Raw genomic sequence first — 27,452 nt, 5'->3', positions numbered from 1 at the left:
AGTCTACAACACCATAGTGTCTGAGGACAGTCCAATAGGCACAGTGTTTGCAATGATATCTGCATTTGATGCTGATGAGGGCATGAGTGGTGAAGTAAGGTGAAGAAACACATCCAAAAGAGATTTTATGTGGTAGACCAACACAAATTAGTTGCATAGTTGTAAGGTGAGGGAAAAACTACCTGATTTTAGATTAAGACAAAAAGAAAAAAGAATTTGAAAAGGTTGGTTTGCATTCATATTTACCCCTCTTTACTTTGATACCTCTTAATAAAATCCAGTCCAACCAATTGCCTTCAAATGGTTTCTATATTGCAAAATAGCTCCATTGATGATATGTATAATTTGATCTCCCATAAAACACACATAACACCATGGACTGGTTTTGATCTAAGTATCATGTCTTAGAATGGCTTATTAAATGTTCTGACCTAATTCCAACTGAGACCTATTGCAAGACTTAAAGGTGGATCTACAAAGTATTGAATGAAATGAACCAAATACATATCTATGCCGTGCATGATTTTCATTTGTGAAGAAATAAAAATCCACTTTTCAATGATCTGTCAAACCTAATAAAATATAATGAGGCTTGGAGTTGTAACTTGTGGAAAAAGTTTAACAGCATAATTGTTTAGGATGTCACTGTGTACTAAAAATGTTCCACTTTTTCTTCAAATTAGGTATTTCATGGAAAATCACGATGTGCCATTTGCTATTGAGGAAACATTTGGAGAACTGCTTACCACTGATTTCTTGGACAGAGAAACTGTAGCCTTTTACACTCTGACAGTGATTGGCATGGATATGCATCCCACACAACCGCTGTCAAGCTCTGTACTTGTTACTGTCCTGGTTGGTGATATCAATGATCACTGGCCTCAGTTTCTGGACAGTCCCTTTGTGGCTTATGTGCCCACAGAGTTTCCTCCAGGTAAGATGCTTTGCTTCATTATGACAGGTGACATTGTTGAGACTGAGAACAAAATTTACATATTCTGTTGGTATTTTTTTCACAGGCTCAGTTGTTTGTGCAGTGAGAGCAATCGATGGAGACACCGACATGAATGCAGAGCTGCATTACTCTCTGTATGGACAAAGTTCAGACCTGTTTTCGATTGATCCGAACAGCGGCACTGTATTCACTTCAAGCCTACTGCAGAGCACAGATGATTTTGTCATCAATGTGTATGTAGAAGATGCTGGAGAAAACCCAAAATTTGACATCACTACGATCAGTATCAGGTTTCACAACATTTCAGACTTCCCAGAGATGAATGTGGATGTTCTGAGTTATTCTCTCTTTGAGGACGAGCCAGTGGGAACAGTAGTAGCTGTTATTTCTGCGTCAAGCATCAGAGCTGAACCTGTCTCTTTTTATCTTGCTTCTGGAAACTTTGAAGAGATGTTCCATCTAGACCAATTAGGTGGAGCACTGACAGTTGAGAACCCACTGGATTATGAAAGCAAAAAGGAATTTTCTTTGTTGATAGAAGCCAGAGACTCTGGTTTGCCTCCATTTTCATCATTTTTAGAAATTCACATAAACATCAGTGATGTAAATGATAATTTTCCCCAGTTTACCCAGACTGAATATAGGTGTGAGGTTTATGAAAATTCCCCACCATCTGGAGTTTGCGATGTTCTTGCTCTCGATGCAGATTCTCCCAATTACAGCACAGTATGGTACAACATAACAGAAGGAAATTATGATGAATTTTTTACACTTGACCCTGAAAACGGTTTGGTAAGCACCATTGTAAGTTTAGATCGAGAAAGCATTCCATTTTTTAATTTAACAATTGAGGCTGCAGAACCTAACAACCCCCTTCATAAAGACCAAGCAACGGTAATCATTTCTGTTTTGGACAGGAATGATAATGCACCTCGATTCTCTCAGATACATCTTGCAGAGGTCTTTGAAAATGCTCCTATAGGGCACACAGTTGTGCAGATAACCTCAACCGATGATGACACTGATTCTAATGCAGTAATTCATTATTACATAGCTGACCAAAATCAGGATCTCCCTTTTGACATCGAATCCACCACTGGCTGCATCTTTGTTAGAAGGTCTCTGGACCAGGAGGCACAAGACCATTATGTCTTGAAAATAAATGCCAATGATTCAGCATGGAGTGTTAGCACTGACGTCAGTATCTTTGTTTTAGATTTCAATGATAACCAACCGGTATTTTCTAGTGATTTGTATTCAGTTGCTATCCCAGAAACAAAACATTCAGAGATTTTTGTTTTGCAAGTCTTTGCAACAGACACAGATATTGGACAAAACAGTGAGATTGTCTATATTGTCGAACCTCCAAATGAATTATTTTGGGTAAACGCTTCTTCTGGAGACGTTTTTTCAAAGCAGCCCCTCCTTTTACATAATTCTACTTTTGAAATCTATAACTTCACAATCGTTGCATTTGATTGTGGCAGCATTCCTCTACACAGTAACACAACTGTTACAGTGACATTACAACAATTGAACCTCCACGCTCCAAAGTTTTTGCCTTCTCTAGCAGAGATTGCTGTTCCCTATGACCTGTTGGTGGGAACTGAAGTGGCCATGTTTACTGCAACAGATCTAGATGTCAATAGCAGTGATTATATTGAGTATAGCATCAGTGGAGGTAATGCTTCTGACTTCTTCTGGATTAAAGCTGACAATGGAAAGTTATTTTTAAGTCAAACTTTAGAAGAAAGTGAAAATGAGTCACTTACTTTAGTACTTGTGGCCAAAGATCAGGGCTTTCCTCCTTTGACCTCTCAAACTGAGATCACCTTTGAAATTATTGGAAAAAATCACTATTCTCCAAGGTTCAGTGAACCAGAAGTCACGTTCTCTGTCCCTGAAGACCTGCCTGTTGGATCAGTGGCTGGGAAAATTCAAGCAGAAGATGGGGATTATGGTCCCAATGGTGTAATTAAATACCACATCAGTCCTGAAAATCAATATTTTCCGGTCTCCGTTGGAGAATTCTCTGGGCTGCTAACAATTACCAGAGAGCTTGACTTTGAAAAAATAACTAGATATAATCTGCAAATCATAGCAACAGATGGTGGATGGATATCTAAATCTGCCTGGTTGAATGTAACTCTGATTGTTACGGATGTAAATGACAATCCACCTGTTTTTTCATCGTCAGAGTATATTACAACAGTGCCTGAAAATTCAAAAGTCAGGACAAAGGTTCTAGATGTACAGGCCACCGATAAGGACTCAGGAATAAATGCACAAATATCTTACTCTTTTATTGCTGGCAGTTTGGATAAATTTGAAATCAATTCGAGAAATGGGAGTATCACCACTTTGGATGTCTTTGATTACGAGCAAGAGCAGATGTTTGATTTAACAATCAAAGCTTCAAACACTGCCAGGCACAACTTCTTTAGTGTAGCTCACGTTATCATCCACATCCTGGACCTTAATGAATTTAGCCCAACCTTCACAAAAGAAAGTTTTAACTTTTCAGTATACAAAAATATTCCTGTTGGAACATCAATAGGAAAAGTGACAGCCACTGATAACGACAGTGGTCCTGAAGGTGAGGTGTTTTATCTAACGTTTGGCCATGGCAAAAAGTTTGGCTTTGAAATTGGCCTACTTTCTGGAGAGATATATACAAGTCATAGTTTGAGGGATCAAGGAAACAGTAAAGTAATTTTGAAAATCTTGGCAAAAAACTCTGGTGTTATTCAAGGAACAGACATAGTTGAGACGTTGGTCAATATTAATGTGATTGAGACTAATGATGCACCCTTGTTCACCTCCACATGGTACGAGGCAGATGTTAAAGAAGACACACCAACTGGGACATCTGTGTTAACTGTAAGTGCTTTGGACCAGGACTCTGTATTGGATTGGAATCAATTCATCTTTAGGATTGTAGACGGAAACATAAACTCCTCTTTCTCCATCGATCCACTTAATGGCATTGTGTTAGTAAACTCTGATCTTGACAGGGAACGCTGGCCAGTTTACAATCTCACTGTAACAGCCACTGATCATGGTTCTCCCCCCGCCACTGGGACAACAAATGTCATTGTGAATATACTTGATATTAATGACAATGCCCCTCAACTTGTGACAAACAAGATTCAAGTGAAGGAAAATCAACCCGAAGGAGCCATAGTTGCCAGATTAAATGCATTTGATTTTGATTTACCTCCAAATCAAGGTCCTTTTACTTTTTGGCTGTCGAATTTGTCAACAGAAAGTGCTTTTTTTCTCACTCCAGATGGAGTTTTACTCACCAGACGTGTTGTTGATCGGGAGCATGTCTCTGAATATCGATTACTGGTGGTGGTAAAAGATGCAGGGTTTCCTCTATCACTGTCTTCAACAACAACACTCCACATTACGGTGGAAGATGAAAACGATAACCCACCATTACCACGAAACATCTTTATTGAGGTGAAATATTTTGGCAGTTCTTTTAATGGTGGCATGATTGGTAATGTGCATCCTGAGGATCATGATGAGTCTGATGCATTCCTGTGTTCCATTATAAGTGGCCCGATTAACATGTTCATGATACCCAATGGTACATGTGAGCTATGGTCATCTCCTTTTCAAGGCGAAGCCACATTCAATGTCACAGTCGAAGCTACAGATCAAGTTCATTTTCCTGTAAATAACAGTATCTATGTGAACTACAAAGGTTTTACAAATGCATCTGTGGATAGTTGTATATTTTTCTACGTGGCCTCACATTCAATGGAAATCTTCTTGACTAATAGGTATTTGCGGTTTGTGAAAGCCTTGGATAGTCTGTTTAACCTGCAGGCCTCAAAGACTCATGTTTTTGGAATCAAACATATTGGCATGGAGATACTACTACTTGCTGCAGTGAAAAACTACAATGGACAATATCTAAGCAGAGAGGTAGCGAGTAGTATATCTGTTGGACATAAGAAGTTACTGGAGTCCCAAAGCAATATGACAATTTCTCACATCACCAGTGATCCATGCCTCATGAGCCCCTGTCAGAATGGGGCCACATGCAACAAAAACATTTACATCAGCCAGGAGGTTGCTGTCCTGGAAAGCATGGCTGTCATCTTTGTGTCGCCACGGAAAGAGATTTTTAATTGTACCTGTTCGGTCGGGTTCAGTGGTTCACTCTGTGAAGATGACATTGATGAATGCGAGGCGAATCCTTGTCAGAACAACAGTACATGTGAAAACACCGCAGGAAGTTTCCGCTGTCACTGTCTGAGTGGCTTCTCTGGCTCAGTCTGCTCAGCTGATGTGGATGAGTGCCTGAAGGTGAAATGCCAAAATGGTGGGACATGCATTCAGTCACAGGAGGGATACCACTGCCAGTGTGCGCCTGGATTTGATGGTAGAACTGATCATTAAAACAAGCTTAAACATGTTTCATTATACTAACCTTAACCAGAATCCATGCAAAAAGTATGTTTACCTATTTTTGCAGGAGAAAGGTGTGAACAGCTCAAAGATCACTGCAGATCTACACCATGTTTTCAGGGAAGCTGCATTAACCTGCAAACAGGATTCCTCTGTATCTGTCCTTTTGGTAAGAACAAACATAAAGGCACATGATGTAAAATGAGGAGATTGCTAAAGAAACAGAAACAAATGTGAGCTAATAAATGCTCACAGTTTACTATTTAATAATAACAGCTATTGCTTTGTAACACGTTTTTATATCAAGGTTTTTGTTCTGTCATTTAATATTCTGTCAGTTGAAAGCTTTATTTCTTTCAGACAATCAATTCTTTGATCTATTTGTATAATGACCAGTGGATTCTTAGCCTTTACTTCATTATTAGAACAGAAGCACGTCTTATTTTTTGGCTTTGTTATTCATTGATCATCAAATAACATATCCATTCTTGATAACAATAAACATCACTAAATGTATGTACATTTGAAGATGTAAAAATAGATAATTTCAATGGGATTCTCATACATGTTATTTCCATAGAGTAATGGAAATAACATATGTATTAGTCGCTTTATGATACGATTAAGTTCCAAGATCACAGTCATTTGTATGACCAAAAATAATGCTTCTGCATTGTCGTATTACATATTTTACATACTGTTAAACACAATCTGATCACTACGTAATCTAGGTCTACAACGATACTTTAGGCATGCTAAGTGTAGTTTTTAGTATTATTGTACCTCAGCACCAAAATATCTGTTTTAAAAAACATTAAATAGCATAATCAAATTGCTAGTTATGCTGATTTTATGATCAAGTTTCTGCAAATTCTTTTTTTTTCAGGAGTCAGTGGTGTCCATTGTGAGGAAATCAGTTATGGCTTTGAAGAAATGTCCTTTGTGGAGTTTCCCCCACTGGATCGCAGGACTAATTTAATTTATTTTGAGTTTGCGACAGTGCAGAGGGACTCCCTACTCCTGTACAATTTAGGAATATTATCCAGGAGGGAATTTTTTGCACTGGAGATACTTGACAGCAGAGTACAGCTCTCTTATGACCTTGGCTCCGGACCTGTAAAGTTGCAGACCCATAAGCAAGTTGCAGATGGACATTTTCACAGCGTTACTGTCAGAAGAATTGGCAATGTGAGCTATAACTATTTACATAATTTAGATCAGTCATAAGTTGATTAAAATATTGATGCGGATCTGTATATTTTTAACAGTTGGGGACTTTGCTTGTGGACAACTGCACAGATGTTGTGAACAATGGATTTTGTTTTTCAGAGTTTGATGGCACTATTTCAGAAAGGTACTCATAAATGAACAGATGGCAATTTTTGTCATTTTCAGCCTTATCTGAACAACCTTAACCTGAGTAAATAATTTCTTTTCACTTTTGCATTTCTTAGGACTCTTGACGTTGGAAACACAAATATGACATTTGGTGGACTGAGAAGTCTGGAAGTAATATTGCAACATCCAAGTCATATAAAAACACATGACTTTGTTGGGTGCATTCGAAATATTCAGATTAATGGCATCTTGCTGAGACCTTCTTCTGGCCTTGCAACATATAATGTTTTCAACAGGTAGTGTTTCATGCATTAAAGATATGATAAACTAACCACTAAATTTCCAACTATAATGCTACATGTTTATCTTTTTTATTATTTTGTTGGAATGTGTTTGAATTATTCTCAAGCAACATGTTCATTTTTTTTTCTTTAACAAAGGTGTCCTCGAACAGCATTGTCAGGATGCAACAGCTCCCCATGCAAGAATGGGGGAGTGTGCCATGACCTTTGGTCTGAATATGTTTGTGAGTGCAAAAATCCCTTTAGAGGAAGAAACTGTGATACAGGTAAATAAATGCATAAGTAAATATAGAGAAGTGGATTGACAAGCCAACCGACAATATTTTCTTAAAAACTAGTACAGAAGTTTTAAGCTATGAAACGCTATTTAATAATGTCCATGAATTAATCGCTTCCATTTTCTGTCAAAAATCATTCTGTAAGGATGAACCCTACCTTTTCTAACTATTTTCTGTTACTCAAAAAAAAAAATCACAAGATTTCTATGAAATTCTTTAAATTATTATTTATTTAGAATAAACACTGAAACTAGCATTTTCATTAAATGAATTTGAGTACTGTACTATCAATCACAGGTAATAATCCTCAACAATTCATATTATGATTCATCACACAATAGCAAATCCTCCTCAGAGCGACTCCCGGGGATTGTTCCAAGACATTCTGCTGTGGATTTGGAGCCATAGCAGATTGTAAAACTCTATGACTGGAAAAGCGCTGAAGTAATTCAGTCTATTTGCCATTTAAGATGCAGGGTTGGTCTGGGTGAGAGCAACTGGGTCAGGCAGGCTATCAATTCAGGCAGAGATATTGGTGGTTTGTTATGAGTCTGAGTTTCAGTGGGACCAAACTGGAAATATAAAACAAAAAAAAAGAGAGCTTATTAGATTTAGCTGACAGATTCACCATGGTCTAATGACTGTTAGCTGACAAACAATCTTCCAACTTTATTTGAACAGGGACTAGTTCAGCCCTCCATCTACAGTTAGATTACCTTTGTTTGAGGTAATGTGGAGTTACTGCCTGTTAGATTTTTCTTTGCGCAATGTTGGGACTGAATGCTTGTTTTCTTACGTTTCTGAAACAGAAATATCTGAAGAACTTGTATTGCACTTCAAGGGGACTGATTACATTGAGTATGTCATTAAGGAGAGATTTAAAAGAGATCTTCTGCTTCAAGAACTGAAGGATGGTGCAAAACAGGAAAACACAAAAGTCCAAACTCTCATTACTGTCAAGTTCAAAACAAAAGAAGATGGAACCCTGCTCTTTGTTCTAGGAAAAGGACATATTGTGTTGATGGTTTGTAAAAAGTTTATTTAATAGTTTTTAATATGTCTGAGTATATTAAAAACTATGGTAATCTTTTTACATTCATTTTCAGGTAAGAGACGGACAACCTGTGTACTCTTCTACTGATCTGTTAGGACATATGTCAGAGTTTACAGTGGAGCTGTTAGTTGCTGATGGTCTTTGGCACATCCTGTCCTTATTGACCAATGAGCGTAACAATTCACTGTATGTTGATGACAAAATGGTCTTGAACATTACCCAACAAAACATGGACTTAAGACTTTTTAGTTTGGAAAAGATTATTCTTGGGGCTGCCCCACCAAGACAAAGAACGTTCCAACAGTCAGGTAATACTATGACTTATTAGGTCTTTTTTTTTTTGGTTTGTTTGTTTGTTTGTTGCAGTGATTTCTTTATTATATAAACCTTGCCAGTACCAAGTTGGATTCCTTTTTATTCCTGACTAGTCTTAAGCCTTAGTTTCACAAATTCAAGTAGGTATCAGAAAAATCCTCCAGAGATTTTGATCAATATTAACATGGTAGCTCACAGAGTTTCTACAGATTTGTCAGTTGAAGATCCAATATTTTCCATGTTTTTGAGGCCAGTTTTAATGCATCAAAATGCACTCAAATTTCTTTCAAGTTATATTTGAGATATACAACTAAAGGTAAGAAAGTCAATGTAAAGCCAAATATAAACGCTATTTTTTTGTCATTTTACACTGACAGCCATGTTATTTTGAAAATCAGCTAAATCCTTCTATTTTGCTGCTTATCTTTGCAAAAGATTTTGAGTTGTTTCTTGTATTAAACAGTTGAGCAGCTACACTTAATGAAGTTCCCAGTATTGTATCAAAAGAGGCTTTTCTAGAGTGAATGTGACGTCTCTGAACTTTCTTGTGGTCACAGGATTTAGCGGATGTGTGGAGTATCTGAACGTGAGTGGTCATACTCTGCCTGTCAGTGGACACAGTTTAATGGTGGAGGTATGGCCGAGCTCGACTCTCCCACAGTCCAGCTGCAGCTCTTCAGGTGTCTGCCTCTTCTCACCATGCAGTGAAGACACCGCCTATTTGAGAACATGTCTTTCAGACTGCCAGAACCGGAGGCCGTGCAGACCTGCAATACAGGACAGGCCATGCATGTGTCTGCAGAATGTCTCCAATCATTTTTGTGACATCTGCATTTCCACTGTCAACGACGAGTGCTCAGAGAAACAGTACAACAGGCCTTTTTGGATCATAGCGGTGGTTCTCCCTCTGATCTCCATCCTGGTGATTGTATGTATGTTTGTAGTTCTGTACAGACTGAAACAGCAGGATTCAGTTGTTAAAAATGAGAACCTTACACATGAAACTGAGCAAGAAACTGAAAACACAACAATTTGTTTCAATGGCAATCAGGTGTCTAAAGCTGAACTTTCAACCTCAAAAGGGAAACGTTTTGATCGAATAAGTCCATGTCAGTCAAATGAGAAGCTTAATAGTTATGGGCAGCTGATGCTTCCAAGTGAGCTGGAGTATTACAAGATCGGCAGCATCTGTAGTGCATTTAATTCTGACAACAACTCACCAAGACTCAGCTGGCACAAACATTTTTGTAGTACAAAACGTCTTAAAAATGATTCAAACCAGTGGGGGGATCTGAGGAGGTTGCTAGGTAATTTAAAGAATGACAATCCTGGTGAACAGAAATGCCCTCCAAAGCATCAAAATATTTCCTCATTTCACAAACAGTCATTGTGTCAGCCTGATGCAGAGCAGCAGAGGCAGAATATGTCCTGTTGTACAAAAGAATTCCCACAGCCAGAGCTCCTGGAGCCAACACAGCCACTTAGTTTTGAAGAAATTAGCAAACTGAACAATCCTCTTGAGCCAGTTTTTTCACATCAAGCGCTTTTAAAGCCTGGGCCCCTAGAGTCCACTATGACAACAGAGACCTCATCTGACTGTGAAACAGACAGCACGTTTACTTGCTCTGAGTCTGACAATGACCACTTTAACATCATTACTGGCAAAAAATGTAGGGATGAGCAGCCATGCCCATCAGAGTGCAGAATAAGCCAGGATGTCTTTAAACTAACGTCCGTCTCCACTTTAAGTCAGGATATTTCCAAGACGGATTCCTTTACTATGTTCGAACAATGGGAAAAAAATGTAAATGTGCCCCTGACTTTCGGAAGCTACGCTGCAGTGTTTGAGGACATTGCAGCCATGCCCATAGACTTCAGTCTTTGCAGTGATATACTAAGTGATGAGGAAGAAATTATTTGAAAGGTCAGAGCAGATGAAGTAGTTGATATCTGATTCACTACTTGCAGAAAATAATTTTCTACTGTATTTAACTCTCTAGGACAAAGTTGTCTTTCTGGACAATCACAAATAAGTTTTTTCTTTTTGTAATCTGCATCTTCCAAGCTTCTGTTTAGCTGAGTTCTGTCTTGAGATGCATACTGTTGTTTTGTGAAGTGTTGTTACACAGGTCTAGTGTCAGAAAATTAAGCTGATTTTGTGAAATATAAACTCCTTCCACCTCTTTCATCTTTTGCTGTTATTGCATTCCCATTCTGAACAATGCATTAAGATATGTAATCCAGTGTTCAGCTATATCAAAATGGGTTATATAATTCTTTCTTGCTTTATACATGCAGTCTGAATGTATTTTTTCCTATATTTAGGGATCATCTGTCTGTGACAGAAAACTTGACACTCGATTAGTGCCCCCCTACCAAATTATTCAAGATCACATTCAGATTTTAGGTTTTCTGCATTCCAAGGGGAATGAGTCTTTATCAGCTCAGACAAGTTGTTTGGACTGTGCTGCATGATATTCAGTGATGTTCTTGTGTAATTATTGTGACACTTGAGTAGCAACTGTATAGAGATTTGTGTGTGGTATACACAATGAGGTGATGCTGCTCAATACAATAAAGCTTTTCTGATAAAACTGAAATGAAATCATTTTTAGAAATATGTGATTCCTGTACATGTTGGCTTTCATTGTATTAAAATTTGAATGTCCACGACAAACTAATTTGTGTATATCAATATTCAAATGGAGTAGAAACCATGTACATTTTGTAGTTCATCAAAATGAAGCACTTATAACTGAGAACATTTATTCTCTACACCAATAAACACATACGTTCCATAAATGTTCTTTGTGAGAACGAAAGTCATAAGAAATCATACTTGCACAGCAGAAGAGTATAAATGCTTTGAAAATATACAAATGTCAAATTGTTTAATTTTATTCTAATACAATGTTTCAGCTGTTATTCCATAAATCCTAAAAGAAGCACATTTACTAAAATCTGTAATTTTGTTGGGTCAATAAAGCACAGAGGTGGGATAAACCCTATACAGACTGTAGGTCTTTCACAAGGCTCCAATTTAATGTAAAAAGGTTTGAGCATTACATATATTGTGAATCTGGACTTTTTGAAAAGCATATTGCGAGTTTAACTCCATCTAGTGGTTACATCAAGGAGAGCTTCAATTAAACCTTGTGAGACAATGTGACAGAACTCATTCCTGCAGAAAAGAAATATATATGTATAATATATAAATGCATTTGGAATAAATAATATTCCAAACTTATAAAGAAAAAACAATATTTTAAGTCTTTACAGTCAGAACAATGGAGCAGACAGTGTTCTCATTTCCATCAAATCCGATTCATCTGACATACAACTAGGCCAAATTACATCAAAACCTTATGAAATGCACTGCTTACATAATTAACCGCAAAAGCATGTTTTAAAAGAACATAGAGAATTAATGATAGCACGATGTGGTAGTTTCAGTGAAAAAAAACAACATCTGTCTTTTAAACACCTAAAGCATATTCATCTTCAATCTTTAAATGTTAAACATCTTTTATATTTGCAAATGGTTACTTTGTTCCTTTTTAAAAATAATTTAGCTCAACACAGAATACATGTGCTACCTGCCAAACTATATAAGCAAACAAACAACAAACAAAAAAAAACTTTCATGAACTAAAACCAACATTCAGGTTTGTGTAACAAATCTATGTGTGTTTACTCGTCACAAACTTGGTCTTATTTTGAAATGCAATGTTTACTTTTCTATTATTGAATCTCTGCGTCAAAGCATTTTTGATTTCTATAGTTTTCAAGCAGTATATCACAGGGTTGACGGCTGCAGGTATGAGGCTGTACAACATTACTATCAGAATACGTGCATCAAGGCTAAATTTGATTCCCAAACTGTCTGTAAGATACACAATACACCTTGGCACGTAATATAGACATGTAATGAAGAGTTGAGGGGCACATGTGGACAGGAATTTGTAATCCCTTCCAGAGGCAGTCATTTTCACAACAGTCATGATGATAAAAACATAAGAAATAACGATAAATGTTAAAGGAACTAAGAGAGTGACCATAGCATTTGCAAATGCAACCCATCTTACATATGCAACATCATCCCCACATGCCAGTTTTGTGATGGAAGTATGATCACAGTAGCACTGCATGATGGTATTATGGTCACAGTAGGGCAATGTCAAGGTAAGTAGCACAAGTCCCATTATTCGTATAAAAGTCAGCAACCAACACAAACTGCAACAAATAGAAATGTTTTTGTTTGTAAATAAAACTGGATATTTGAATGGAAAACATACAGCAACAAAGCGATCCAAAGCCATCATCAGCAAAATTAAAGAGTGAGTAGCTCCCAGAGAGTGAACAAAATACATCTGTGCAAAGCAAACTCCAAATGAACACATCATATCATTCCACCAATATCTGGCGATGATCTTTGGGAGTGTTACAATGCCAAAGAACAGATCTGTCATTGCAAGGTTTAAAAAAATCATGTATGTTGGCTTGTGAAGAGTCCGCTCACATATGATGACAGCTGCAATAACAACATTTCCAAACAAAATAGCAATAAAAACAAGTAAGAGAACAAATGATACTATGCCATAGTACTCTGGTGGAAGTCCAGGGAAGCCAATGATCATAAACTCTTTCACATTTGTAACATTTCTGTATTTGATCATTTGTACAAAAAAGAGAACAAATGTTAAACAGAATTAATATGAAAGAGACCTTCAGTTGGAATAAAATAGTCACAATAAAAACCACTTCAGTTCAGCAGTGAGCTTGCAATCACAAAATAAATTGTTCAAAATATTTCTATGATATTCTACAAGTGAACTAATTCCTCTGCATGTTATTTGTAGTCATCATCTTTGTGCCTTGAACAGAACCTTGTCTCCTTCAGGTGATGTAATCCTGCAGCTGCACCTGCTGATCCTGTCTCTCTATTTAAGGCTTTTCAACACACTTTTCTGATGACGTCCAACGAGAAGAAAACTCTGAAGAGCAATATCCCCAAGGAGTCAAGGGGTATTATGGCATTTTCATGCTTACCTCATTTAAAAAACTATTTTGAATGGAATTGGTTTACTTTCAATTAGCTCACTCTTTTTATTTAAATGTTTCTCATTTGTCTGATAAACTATTCTAATCTTAAATATTGCACTTTCATTAGCTGCAAGTCACCATACTAAACAAAAAAGGCTTGAAAACATTGGTTTGTGTTTATTTAATCTATACAAATATTTTTCATTTAGTGAATTGAGTTAATGAGATAAATAGACTTTTCATGTATGCAAAAAAAAAAAAAAGAAAAGAAAATCTCAACTCTCAGCTGAGCACTGAATTGGTTTCCTGTTTTTCATGTGAAGTTACTGGAAAGTCGTTACCACTTTTCATTGACCAGGCACCCTGTTTATCCTGATAAAGGGAGGAAATCTCTTAACTTTGATCAACTTTTTTCCCCAAAGCACATCTGAGAGAAGTTCCTGGATTTTACCAGGTTGTTTTTTTCTGAGTTATCAGGAGGCTTAGCAGTAAAGTTGGTGTCAATCATTCAAAATCAGGAGCTCCAGTGTTCTGGTGTTCACTCACAATTAAGACGGCTTTTTTTTCTCGGACCACAACGAACAGCTTTAATCCTGAAACAAATTACACATGTAATTTACAACTGACATGTTTTATCTTCACAGAAAACTGATGATTCTACAAAGCCAGTCCTCATTTTTCATTCAAAGTCTCACAAAATTAACATTTTCCAATTTTGTACCATATATTAAAAAATCTGACCGTATTAAAAAAAGGCTCCATTAATTTGACCTTATTGTTGCTTTGAGAAATTCATAATATATATTTTACCACCTGAATATATTTTTGACCACTAGTAGATTTATTGTTCATACATCTTAAACAAAGTTATAAATAGAAACAGAAATGATAAATTCACTTTACAATTTGCATTTGAAATGATCTACACATGGTTTATTTTAAGGTTGATACATTTATTTTATGAATTATGTTGACAACAGACTAAAAGATATCGAGTAAGAACAAAAATCAAGAGTGACATTTTCATTAAAGCAAATATTTTCGACAAAATAAAAGGCACTAACTTCAGCTTCACTGAAGTAAGTAGAGCTATTTCAGTCTCTCAGCTACATCTGAAAAAAGACTTTCTTCGTCTTCTTGTATTAAAATTTAATCAGCTTTTGTGGCTATATTAGTTCATTTGGTAAGAAGCTTACGTTTTAAGCTTTCTTTGATGTCCTTTGTTTTGAGGCAGTATATTATTGGGTTGACAACAGCAGGTAAAAGACTATACAGCATTACAACAAGAATTCGAACTGAAGCGCTGAACGTGTATCCTACAAAGTTAGCCAAATAAACAAAGCACCTTGGCAGATAATAAAGGCAGGTGATAATTAGCTGAGGCATGCAAGTCGACCAAGCCTTAACGCGTCCTTTAGAGGACGATGTTTTCAAAACACAAACGATGATGATAAAATACGACAGAACAATAAATCCCAGAGGTAACAACAAACTGAACATGGCAAGACTAATTCCCAGAACTGTTGATCTTCGTACATTCTCACATCCGAGGTTAATTATTGATATCTGGTCACAGTAACAGTGAACAATTATATTTGAATTACAAAAAGGTAGACTCATAGCATCAAAAACGACACCAAACATCCACGAAATCGGCATAAACCACGAGACGCCACAAAGCGCAGAAACAGTTGTATTTGTGAAAAGTGAATTGTAGCGCAGTGGAGAACAAATTGCAATGAAGCGATCCAGCGCCATCACCATCAGAATGAAAGAATGAGTTGCTCCTAAAAAGTGAACAAAGTACATTTGGGCAAAACAACTATAAAATGATACAATTCTGTCATTAAACCAGTACAAAGATATTGTCTTTGGTAGCGTTACTGTTCCAAACATTATGTCACTTAATGCCAAGTGACAAAAGATAACATATGAGGGTTTGTGAAGAGACCTTTCATATCTAACAAAAACTAAAACAAAAATGTTTCCAGCTGCAATAGCCAAATAAAGCAGGAAAAGTGTAGCTGAAACGGGGCCATAATACTTTGGCATGAGACCTGGAAATCCAGTGATAAAAAAGTTTTTTATCGTTGTGACATTAGTGTACAACATAATCCTTGTGATTACAACAGCAGAAACAGTGACTAAATATCAAACACAAATGTCAAAGCAGAAAAGTACAAGTTTTGGAAAACAGTAGATGAACTCACAAAACGTGAAACTGTTAACATACTTCCTGCTATTGCATATAGAAAACAAAAAAAACATTAGACAGAAAAAATCATGTAACGTTTTCCATGTAAATCCACTACATCTTCAACGCCTCCTTGCACTTTTATCTCAAACATGTTCAGCATTTCATTTGTTACTACTCCATAAGTAGGCATAATAGATCCCAAATGGACAATGATCTCTAATGGTTTCCAGTTTGACAAACAAACATGATTGTCATTAGTACAATGCATGTTGTTGCATTTCTGCTTGAAGTTTTGTTGTGTTACTTTGTATTAAACATTATAGCACTTTTTAGATAATATTCTTCCTCGTTCCTTCAAAAATGCAACATATTTACTCTCAGGGAAGTGAGAGTAATTTTCCATATTTTCCATTGAGTTTTATAACATAGGTTATAAAACTCAAGTATAATAATATCAAATACATCAAAAAACTACAGCATGACCAGAGATTGGCCAGAGTATAAAATCTATAAAACACAGTCTGAAGTGGAAAGAAAGGGTATGCCATATAAAATGGAAAGTGCAGATTCTGCAGAGTAGACATGCATATGATGGGGATGACTCTGGTTGGTCTAAAGACCCATAAATGCACTTTCATAATCCAAAAAATATTTGAAATATAATAAAAAGCCTTTTAATAAAAATATGCTAAAGTTTTTTTTGTTTTTCTTGAAGTAGCGCAATTTTCTCAGACACAAGACTTTCTGAAGGAGCTTATTGTGCTTGGAGTCCATGTGCTCCAGAACAAAACAAATCCTCTTTTTCATGCATCACATTTTGTTCTACCAATAGAATCAGTTTTCACAGTATTTTGAGTTTTCTTCTCTTACTTCGAACTGCTTTGACATCTGAACCAATAATTAAAAGATGTTTTAAAGATTTTTCTCAAGCTAAAGATAATCTTGGCTAAACTGTCAAAATGAAATAAGGAAAACAATTCCAGTCACTCTGTTCAATAATCACTTCCAACTTCCAACATGGCTCCTTGAACGATTTAGTGCCTAACTTTCCTCTCTCTGCCTTTGTTGATTTCAAATCCACTGTGAACAGAAGAATTAGAGGAGCAGCCTCAATCAGAAAAACTGCTTTTGGCCAGAAAGGATTTTTTAATGAATCACATCAGTGCATCTCTAAACTGCCGAGATAAAGAGCTGTCCACGCCAGATATATACATATTTTTTACATTGTAACAGCCGCTTTTCAAGGCCTTTTTTATATGTAATTGTTAACTTCATATCATTCTTAGGTCACATTTGTTAATGTTAAATATATGTAATAAATGGAGAAATTTCCCTTGTAATGAAAAATATTGTTGAGATATTGTAGAGAATATTTCACCACATTGACTGTTGGGATGTTTTTAATCAGTCTTTTAATGACAAAATACAAAGTCAAAAACCACTTTGAGAGCCCAAAACGAAATCTATGTTTTAATATACATAAATAATTACATTTAGTGTTTTTTTCTGAATCATATAAATGCTAAAAATTAAGAGACACTTTCAGTTCACACATTTTAATGTAATTACCTTCTAGATAATATATTTATGACTGCAAGAAAATACTTACATTTCACTGTAATAACAACATTTTCCATTGCAACTGCTTAACTGACACGAAAATTTACATCTGTGTATTTTAATATTTTTTTCAAACTTTTAAAACAAAAATACATAAAGCATAAAAGTATAAATGCAATAAAGACAATGATATTTGAAATGCCATCATGTTAAAAACATACTTGAGCAAACAAAGCAATTAATTTACCTAGAGTGTGAAGTTTATCATGAAAACATTCTTCTTTTCCTGTTGCATCGTCACAGTTTCTGATCCTTGCTAGTTACTGGTCCAGATTTTTAACTCTATTTGAATTTTACTTATTTTTATTCTCTTCATTAATCTGTGCTTTATTTCTTTGGTCTTGAAACAGTATATTATCGGGTTGACTGCAGCAGGGAGTAGACTGTACAACAGGATCAATAAAATGCGAACATCAAGACTAAAAGAAAATCCAACAAGGTTAGCTATATAAACAAAGCACCTAGGGAGATAGAAAAGACATGTTATGAATATTTGTGGAGAACAAGTTGCCAGAATTCTGCTGCGTCCTGCAGAATTAGACATTTTTAAAATGACTATAATAACAGAAACATAAGAAATCAGGATAAATACAAGAGGCACCAAGAGACAAAACATAGCGATGCAGACAGCAATAAGCTGTACAATCTTTCGATCATCTCCACAAGCCTGATTTGTTATAGAGATGTGGTCACAGTAGCACTGGGTAATAATATTTGACCGACAATAAGGTAAACTGAGGGCTTGGAATATTACAATGAGCATCAAAATCAGGGGTAGAAACCAAGCAGATCCACAAAGAGCAAATATAATATTGTTTGTGATTAGGACAGGGTATCGCAGTGGAACACAAATTGCTACAAATCTATCAAGAGCCATTACCAGTAACAAAAATGACATCACTGAACCTAAATAGTGAACAAAGAACATTTGTGTGAAACACTCATAAAAGGAAATGATGCTGTTTCCGAACCAATATTTTGATATGATCTTTGGGAGTGTGGCACTCCCAAATGATACATCAGTCAGTGCAAGGTGACAAAAGACCAAGTACGTAGGTTTTTGAAGAGATTTTTCATAGGTGACAAACACCAAGATGAAAATATTTCCTACCAATATAGCTAGATAGACTAGAAAAAGTACAGCTGATGCAGGGCCATAGTACGATGGTGAGAGTCCAGGAAACCCAAGGATGAAAAAGTTGTGTATCCTTGTGACGTTTGTGCTGAGCACCATTATCTCAAGTTCCTATGAAGCAGTATTATAAATTTATACATTTTCAATTGTATTTGAAACACAACACAGAAATTAGTAAAAAAAAAAATTACAATTCATCTTTATGCATCATCATGACTTAATTTGCTTAACTGTTTAATTTTATAATAAAATAGTTTATCTTCTGTGTTTCAAAATACTAGTTTACATGAATGCTTTTAGTTTGTTTGTTTATGAAATTTGCACATTAATGCAGGTGTTATCAATTTTAAACTAAACTATCCATGAATCTAATGTCACAATATTGCATTCATTATAATATCCAAAAAGGCAAATACAGTTACAAATCTCACCTGACTAAGCGAGCTCAGCAGAGGAAGCTTCTGCAAAAGACTGATAGCCTCTTTTATCCAACCAGGTGAAACCTCTGAAGTCTTATTCCCAAATGAACCATAAAAGTTGTCAGATGTTTCGATTATATTCTTTCTTATCATTCCTAACTCCTTTCAAACGAAAAGTCATGGACCAAGCATTACTTGCACTTAGACTAAAATAGTCTTTCAGTTTGATTGCAAGAAATGTTTTATTAAAGCTAAGATGCCATGTAAAATAAAGGCGAAATAAAATGAAAGCTGATTTTTGTTAAATGAGAGTTCTTTGTAAATCTGACAGGAGCAAAAGTTGCACTTTGTTATGTATTTCTTCTACTGTCTAAAATACAATAATTTGCATGTAACTATTGTTTTCTGTATTTGATGGTGTCCTCTTAAAATATTAAGCCACATTTTACGCAGTTACTCTTAGAGTAGCCATTTTACAAAATACTGTTTGTTTTTCTGTTAGTAATTTCTGGGATGGTTACTTTTCACTTTCACATGAGTAAAAATACGTTGACGTTTTACTCATTCCTGAGTACATTTTGAGAACTCTCTGATCAAATCAATGCAATTGCATGCAAACTGCCGGCCAGTCAAACAATACAAAAAAACATAAACAAATGGAGCTACAACTCAAACATACCCAAACAAACAAAAGATTCAGTTGACCCTAATATATTGAATGAGCACAAAATTTCCTTCTTTTCCTGTTGTATCGTCACAGTTTCTGATCCTTGTTAGTTACTGGTCCAGATTTTTAACTCTATTCCAATTTTAGCTGTTGTTATTCTCTTCCACAAAGTTTGCTTTATTTCTTGGGTCTTAAAACAGTATATTATCGGGTTGACTGCAGCAGGGACTAGACTGTACAGCAGGATTAATAAAATGCGAACATCTACACTGAAAGAAAATCCAACTGTGTTAGCTATATAAACAAAGCACCTAGGGAGATAGAAAAGACATGTTATGAATATTTGTGGAGAACAAGTTGCCAGAATTCTGCTGCGTCCTGCAGAATTAGACATTTTTAAAATGACTATAACAACACAAACATAAGAAATCAGGATAAATACAAGAGGCACCAAGAGACAAAACATAGCGATAAAAAGGGCAACAATCTGTGCAATCTTTCGATCATCTCCACATGCCTGATTTGTCACTGAGATGTGATCACAGTAACACTGGGTAATAATATTTGACCGACAATAAGATAAACTGAGGGCTTGGAATATTACAATGAGCATCAAAATCAGAGGTAGAAACCAAGCAGATCCACAGAGAGTAAATATAATATTGTTTGTGATTAGGACAGGGTATCGCAGTGGAACACAAATTGCTACAAATCTATCAAGAGCCATTACCAGTAACAAAAATGACATCACTGAACCTAAATAGTGAACAAAGAACATTTGTGTGAAACACTCATAAAAGGAAATGATGCTGTTTCCGAACCAATATTTTGATATGATCTTTGGGAGTGTGGCACTCCCAAATGATAAATCAGTCAGTGCAAGGTGACAAAAGACCAAGTACGTAGGTTTTTGAAGAGATTTTTCATAGGTGACAACACCAAGATGAAAATATTTCCTACCAAAATAGCTAGATAGACTAGAAAAAGTACAGCTGATGCAGGGCCATAGTACGATGGTGAGAGTCCAGGAAACCCAAGGATGAAAAAGTTGTGTATCCTTGTGATGTTTGTGCTGAGCACCATTATCTCAAGTTCCTGCAAAGAAGTGTTAGAAATGTATTCATTTTTAATTGTATTTAGATATCACCACAACATTAGTAAAGATATAATTAATCTTTATAATCATGCCTTTTTTGCCGCTAAACCGTTGAGGTAGTTTTTTAAATAGTAAGAAAGGGAAAGGTAATTTTTCTTGTATAGCACATTTTTAACAACAAGGCAATACAAAGTCCTTTACAGGAGTTAAAAAAAATACAAACAAAATAACAAACCAGAGGAAAGAGTGAAAGAAGAAAAATAATCTAATGTTGATCTAGTATGTAAAGTAGGTGCTCCTGTTCAGGCTTGCTAAGTATCCTGTGGTCTAATTTCATTTCTGGGTTGGAAGAACGGGAGTCTAAAAAGTAGTTCAATAATAAAGTATATAAACTCGACAAACTAGAAACTCCTGTTCAGGGTTGGTTGATATGTATAACTAAGTATCCTCTGGTCTAATTCCTTTTCTGGGTTGGAAGGATAGGAGTCTAATACAGAGTTGCTACAGTAATTTTTCTGGATTCTAAGTTTGTTCTAATTCCTGCTCTGAGTTGCTAAATAAGTGTAAGTAAGTAGAAGTATCCTCTGGAGTTCTGCGTTGCTGGATAAGTAGAAATAAGTATTCTCTGGACTTTGTAAGTGTGTTCCAAATTTGTAAAAGTAATGAGTACGCCACAGTTTCTAAGTGAAAACTAAACTAAGGGCTTTTCTACTAAAATACGTATTTTTATCTATACTTTTAGTATATTTGTAAATCTCTATTTACTTACTTATTATTGATGAATAAACTTGACACTTTAATGCAGATGCAAAATTAACAAATAATATTTGACGCCTTATAAAGCAACTATTTTCTATTTTAGAAATAAACAATCCAGAAAATATTCTTTGCTTACAAACTTTTATGATTAGACATGGTATAGTCCCTGATAGTAACTGAGAATGTTATATACAATAATAGAATAATCTTACCTCAATGAGGCAGCTCAACAAGTGACAATGTGGAGTGAAGCCTGGTTTACAGCTAATATCTGTTCGTTTTATCCAACCAGATGCATCCACAGAAGGTCTTATTCCCACATGAACAGCAAAAGATCTCAGATGTTTTGAATATGTCTTTTTTTATATATATATCATTGTTATTGTTCCTACACCCTTAAAAATGACTTTCACTGTGGAAGATTATTCACTTTGTTAAAGGCTTTATTTAGACTAAAAGAGTTTTAATTTTGGATTTACAAGCAGTGTTTATTTTTTATAAGGATTGTATAGCTCAAGAGATCTTGGTTGTGACCCGATGGCTGAACAGGAAAAAAGGAAAAAGGGAAGACAGACAGTAATTGGGGTTGGGGGATCACTGGAAATAACCTTTATTGAACTATCACAAACTAAACGTTTGAGAAAAACTGGGTTTTGATCATTCTTTTAGCATAGAACAATCTAGTCCAGGTTTGATGAGCCTACATTATTCAAATGTTTAAACAACAACTTCAACAGTCCTTTAATTATTTTCAGAGTCAGGAACTTCAGCCTGAAGCCAACTTCCGCTTTGTACCACCCTGTTTATGCAAACCAAGAGGCCTCTCCATTCTGCTAAATAAATAGTTAGACATTTAATATGCGCTGCAGGATAGTAGATTACAATTGTAAAACTGCACAGAAAACTGACGCCATCATTCACAACTTCTCTTCTGTTCACTGATTGGCCCAGTAGAAAATCTGCCAGAAGGAATCCAAGCAAAGAGGAGAAAACACAACCTGTGCTCTAAGTGAAATGTTATTCAAACAAAATTGCAAAGAAAGGCTACTTTTCAGCGTGACAAATGGTACACAACTAAAGCGTGCAAGATTTTATGGAAGTGTGACTGAAAGAATGCAATTTGTGTACTTGATGCTGAATGCCTCTCATATGAGCAACCATTATGGACAGCAGGGATTGTAAGGTAAATGTTTATTGAGCAGGGAAAATGTTTGAATGATTTGTCTGCAGGAGGGAGAACACCAAGCCAGGCCCAAACCACACTGGAAGACAGGGAGGCTTTCAACAGTTGTCTTTGACTGGAGAACTGGTTCAGTAGTGGAAGGAGTCAGATTGCTTCGTGAAAGGAGAAAGCAATTGAGGAGACGTACGAGCACATATCTGGTGGTTGACTCCTTGAGGGTCAATCGTGATCGATAGTGTTACTCTCCTTCGCAGGAGGAGGCGATTGGAGGGTAGACAAGCAGGCGAGTATTGGAGATGGGCCACAGGTGGGTGATCTGAACAGGATCAGCGAAGAGGACAAGAGCAAGATGCCAGGAGAGGAAATCCACATGGCTGAAAGATCAGCAGAGGATCTACGTGGAAGGAGAAGATCAAAGTTAAGATATATAACAAATAGTTTGTGATATAGTACAACACAGAGTCTAGTGTAGTTACCACGAGTAGCAGTAAACCATCTGGCATCTGTCTCTAGGAATCCACTCCACTAAATCCTGCTTTTGATGAGGGTAATTCACACCACCTGGAAGCTGCACCTACTGATAACACCTTACAGAGGAAGAGGAAAGCAGAACCCAAGAAGCCCTACACAAGCCTGTTGCTGCGACAGTACTTGTACTTAAGAATTTGAAGAAATGTAATTGCTGTCTTTTATTTCTGCAAGACCAAAAAAACATATACATGTACAAAATATAAACTAGAGGAGTTTTGTCTCTGACTTCAACTTCACAGCTTCAAGTTACAAATACTTTTGCACCAAAAATGCATCCATACCGAACTTTGCAGACCAGTCAATGGTACATGCAATTTTCATATTTTGAGGGCTTTGCAAAAGTTGCAGCTGAAAAAGCTCAACAGCACGAGGGCCGTAACCACTGCCCGTTGAACCTCCCAAGACTTACACCAAACTCTCTTGAATCCATGTCCAACAATAAACAGGAAGGTAGCCATCTTGAATTGTTCTTGCAGTTTTGACAGCTTATTACCTATGCATGATAAAATTCCTCCTAGAGGTTTTAAGGTATAAAAATGTTAGTTTTCTCATAAGTTATGGGGGATCTAAAGTTATCAAAATCCTGACTTTTTGTGCATACTGAAGGGGGTGAGGCCAGGTCTCAAAATTACCCACCAAAAAAAAAAAGAACTGTTGCAACTCTTAGAAAAGCATGTCTCCGAGGCTCAGAATTTTTACCATCACTGCAGTATTTCTGATTAACTTAGACACATTTGAATAAAACAAAAATTATGAAAATATTTTATTTTTCTTACAGACAACAAGTATGTGAATAATATAATCTATCAAATCAGCACACTGAAAAGAAACTATAAAACAAGCCACTGTTTGCTGATACAGTTCTCATTTTATTTTTTTTAAATCCATGGATAATGGAGATGCTGCTTTTAACATGATATTGTAAGATACATAAGTATACCACTTATAATTAATGCACTGTTCTGTTCAATGTGAATTTGCTAAAACCTGAACTTTTCTATGTTAAACTGTTTCATCAAACACTTTCTGATGTCTTTAGCTCTTAGGCAATATATAAGTGGGTTTATCATTGGAGGGACAAGGCTATAAAGCATTATGATTACTATTCGTAGATCAGCACTAAACTGAATCCCCACTTGACCAGCAAAATACACAAAACATCGAGGTACATAATAAAGTGAGATTATTATCAGTTGAGTACTACATGTTGACAGAGACTTTCCACAGTTTCCCAAATTTGTTACCTTACTTATTTCTATAAATATTGAGCAGTATGAGAAAAGTATAAAGGCCAGAGGTCCTAACAGTGTAATCATTGCACCCACAAAAGCAGGAAAAGAATAAGGGGCTCTGTCTGTGCAGGCCAGAACTGTTACTCCAATATGATCACAGTAACAGTGATTGATTATGTTTGATGCACAGTAAGGAAGAGGATATGCTCTAATCACCATCATTAAAGGGGATGCAATAGCAATAATCCATGCAGTCACACTGAGGATATGGACTGTGAATTTTGTAACAATAGCTGTATATTGGAGTGGATGGCAAACAGCACAGTACCTATCAAAAGCCATCAGTGAAAATATGAAAGAATTTACTGAACCCAAATAGTGAACAAGGTACATCTGGACAAAACAAGCAGTAAAAGAAATGCTCCCTGATTGAAACCAGTATCTACTGATGATTTTAGGTAACGTTGTTGTGCTAAAGAGAAGGTCACAGGCAGACACATTTAAAATGATGTAGTACACTGGTTTGTGAAGACTCTTGTTGGTTGCAAATAAGAAAAAAACTGCAGCATTTGCTTTCACAGTTACCACATAGACTAAGAATAATACAGCAGAAGCGAGACCGTAATATTGTGGATGGAGTCCAGGAAATCCAGTAAGTATGAATTCAGTTACTCTGCTTTTATTCCCCTCTGACATGATCCCGAAGAAAATACCTTCAAAAACTGAAAAGCACACAATAGTTCAAACTGAATTGTTATTTGACAAAAAAATATCCCTTGCAGTAATAAGTTCTGATATAACCGATCACAAATTATTGTTCTGTTGTAAACTATTCATAGTATGATTATTGATGTCAATTTTGATATCCTTTTATATTACATTTATTCTGCTAAGTTATGGGTTGTCATTCGAATATTAAACGTAGATGTAGCTTCGATGACAAAATTTTTAATTAGTTGTTTCTCACGTACCTTTCACAAAAGGTTCACCAACGTTCTCTAATTTCTCACCAGGTGTTTGTCTGCTTAAAACCCCTCCTTCAAGACACCTTTTGATGCAGGCAGAGTTATTGTCCATCCTCTTTGCTTTCTCTAGGGATTTCTGATGTTTTATTTTTGGGTGATAGTTTTCATCCCTAACATGAACAAAGATTCATAATTTATTGATTATAGTAGATGTGAAGTCAGGAACTCAAGACTTTCCATAATACGTTGCCTACCTTACAAGGCAGTCAGTTTTCTTACATTGTTGCCATTTGAGTGAATTACATAAAAATTCAATGATTTGCTATTTAAAATGCTTATAGACAACCTGAAAGCCGTGGAAAAATTAACTGCCAGACAAACAGAACTTTTGAGATATTTCTGCTGCGTATTTGTTAACTGCTATCTCACAACAAAAATTTGGATGGCACTACATGTTGCTACCCTTAAGTTTTACTTTCTTACAAGGAGTTTTACAGAGTATTTTTGTAAACTTGCCAGGTAACTTTGAAAAATTTGCTTAGAATTAAAACCTTCTTCTTCCTAATCATTCATGGACATTTAACTGAACTCTTTCAAATGCACCAGGTAGTTTTCACAACTTGTCTTGCATTCCTCTAACTTGTCTGATACTTTCTAATGTGTCAGGAAAGAACTTCTTAATTAAATTCTAGAAGACACCTTGCAAGTGCTTTTGCAGATTTGGAGAAAGTATCTAATATGTTCTAGCAAAAATCCAAAGGGTACGCAAAAAAAATTAAATCTCCTTTTTATAGCTTTTGCCTGCACAGTCATTTAGTATGCTAACCTTATCACCTATAGATGATGAATACATGCTTAGTAGGTGCTTAGCTATAAGTTCATCTGTGAATAAAAAGTAGATTTGTAAACTGCATAATGACTTTTTATGTAGGTAAACAAATACAAGGGCTAAAGTAGAAAAAAATCAGCAAAATTTTCTAATTGATGTAATCCATCTTTTTGTACTTATCCTTAAAATTAACATTAAAATACTTTGTAGAGAACGACAGGACTTTGAATACAAATCCCCAGAGAGCTCAATGGAGGCAAAACACAGATTTAATAATGCTAATGGTTTTGGAATCCCACTAGAATAAACAACTGTATTTTATGATTAGCCCAGTGAGTATTTAAAGTGATGGTAATAGAGGACTGCTAATATCCCAAGGGTTCAATGGAGGTCGCAGAGCATATGTTTCATCTTACCTGAGTGGATTTTGTGAACCGCACAGAACCCAAAGTCTATGTAAGTAATAAGTACAGGATGTGAACAATGTGAGAATTTTCAACTGTCCTAGCTTTTACACATTGTGATTGTCATTATTTATGAGAGCAATAGTTTCAGCCTACTAATAGCGTAAGCGTATTTGTAGGACAGACTGAAATGTTTAACCACATTTAAAAGTTTTACATCGTCTTGTTTTTACTTTTTAACCTGAAAAGCCATTATGAAATGACAAAAACTTTCCAGGAAACAAACAGTGACCTGGAGCAAGAGTGGAGTTTTAAATAAAATACATTTTAAATGGGAAAAAAATATTTTTTTATTTCACTGGCGAAAACTTTGACTTCTCTTTGGTACAGGTGTAAAATTAGGAAGAGAAAAATAGACTAATGCAACTATTCAGTGGATTTTTTTCCTCCTCAAATAATTGATTCAAAATTTTTTGATGCTTTTAACATTTTTAGAGATTTTTATTAAAGAATTGAGGTCAAGACCCTTTGACACTCTCTACAAGTTTTCAATTGCTTGTGCGTCCACATGGAAATAGGATATTTAAGGGAACTAAAAGAGTAAAATAGGACCCAGAGTGAAAATTTCACTCTTGCATCATCTCATGAATAGCAAAATTGCTAATCTTTTAGTCCACCTGTAACCTGACCTATAACTCCAAACACATC

At 35.8% G+C, this 27,452-nt stretch overlaps 6 protein-coding genes across 6 annotated transcripts; 1 reads left to right on the top strand and 5 right to left on the bottom strand.

Moving 5' to 3' along the window:
• Positions 1 to 690: 690 nt before the first annotated feature.
• LOC129358867 (protocadherin Fat 4) lies at positions 691 to 11,245 on the top strand. Its single transcript, XM_055028093.1, has 12 exons — positions 691 to 934; positions 1,020 to 1,508; positions 2,526 to 2,636; positions 3,708 to 5,351; positions 5,445 to 5,546; positions 6,264 to 6,565; positions 6,646 to 6,731; positions 6,832 to 7,011; positions 7,156 to 7,283; positions 8,105 to 8,319; positions 8,402 to 8,657; positions 9,222 to 11,245. Exons 1-12 carry the CDS (start codon positions 691 to 693, stop codon positions 10,583 to 10,585), a joined length of 5,121 nt encoding a protein of 1,706 aa, XP_054884068.1. The 3' UTR covers positions 10,586 to 11,245.
• A 970-nt stretch (positions 11,246 to 12,215) lies between these two features.
• LOC129359202 (olfactory receptor 2AT4-like) lies at positions 12,216 to 13,340 on the bottom strand. The gene has a single exon (XM_055028660.1). It carries the CDS (start codon positions 13,338 to 13,340, stop codon positions 12,345 to 12,347), a length of 996 nt encoding a protein of 331 aa, XP_054884635.1. The 3' UTR covers positions 12,216 to 12,344.
• A 1,543-nt stretch (positions 13,341 to 14,883) lies between these two features.
• LOC129359207 (olfactory receptor 52N5-like) lies at positions 14,884 to 15,819 on the bottom strand. The gene has a single exon (XM_055028666.1). It carries the CDS (start codon positions 15,817 to 15,819, stop codon positions 14,884 to 14,886), a length of 936 nt encoding a protein of 311 aa, XP_054884641.1.
• A 1,961-nt stretch (positions 15,820 to 17,780) lies between these two features.
• On the bottom strand, positions 17,781 to 18,758 carry LOC129359233 (olfactory receptor 2AT4-like). The gene has a single exon (XM_055028701.1). It carries the CDS (start codon positions 18,756 to 18,758, stop codon positions 17,781 to 17,783), a length of 978 nt encoding a protein of 325 aa, XP_054884676.1.
• Positions 18,759 to 19,851: 1,093 nt separating this feature from the next.
• Positions 19,852 to 20,828, bottom strand: LOC129358866 (olfactory receptor 52K1-like). The gene is given in 2 exon segments (XM_055028092.1): positions 19,852 to 20,678; positions 20,681 to 20,828. Coding segments are annotated over 2 exon segments (975 nt in total).
• A 3,466-nt stretch (positions 20,829 to 24,294) lies between these two features.
• LOC129359206 (olfactory receptor 2AT4-like) lies at positions 24,295 to 25,242 on the bottom strand. The gene has a single exon (XM_055028665.1). It carries the CDS (start codon positions 25,240 to 25,242, stop codon positions 24,295 to 24,297), a length of 948 nt encoding a protein of 315 aa, XP_054884640.1.
• Positions 25,243 to 27,452: the final 2,210 nt, after the last annotated feature.

Source organism: Poeciliopsis prolifica, unplaced genomic scaffold, assembly GCF_027474105.1.
Source record: "Poeciliopsis prolifica strain line A6 unplaced genomic scaffold, Auburn_PproV2 SCAFFOLD004, whole genome shotgun sequence".
NCBI classification, from domain to species: domain Eukaryota; kingdom Metazoa; phylum Chordata; class Actinopteri; order Cyprinodontiformes; family Poeciliidae; genus Poeciliopsis; species Poeciliopsis prolifica.
The sequence above is the reverse complement of the archived record's forward strand: the minus strand, read 5'-3'. Positions and strand labels throughout refer to the sequence as shown.

Coding starts and splice junctions, on each gene's coding strand:
- LOC129358867 (XM_055028093.1), top strand. CDS start 691: ATGGAAAATCACGATGTGCCATTTGCTATTGAGGAAACATTTGGAGAA. Junction 5,547..6,263: donor CCTCTGTATCTGTCCTTTTG/GTAAGAACAAAC, acceptor TTTTTTTTTCAG/GAGTCAGTGGTGTCCATTGT. Junction 8,658..9,221: donor AAGAACGTTCCAACAGTCAG/GTAATACTATGA, acceptor TTGTGGTCACAG/GATTTAGCGGATGTGTGGAG.
- LOC129359202 (XM_055028660.1), bottom strand. CDS start 13,340: ATGATCAAATACAGAAATGTTACAAATGTGAAAGAGTTTATGATCATT.
- LOC129359207 (XM_055028666.1), bottom strand. CDS start 15,819: ATGTTGTACACTAATGTCACAACGATAAAAAACTTTTTTATCACTGGA.
- LOC129359233 (XM_055028701.1), bottom strand. CDS start 18,758: ATGGTGCTCAGCACAAACGTCACAAGGATACACAACTTTTTCATCCTT.
- LOC129359206 (XM_055028665.1), bottom strand. CDS start 25,242: ATGTCAGAGGGGAATAAAAGCAGAGTAACTGAATTCATACTTACTGGA.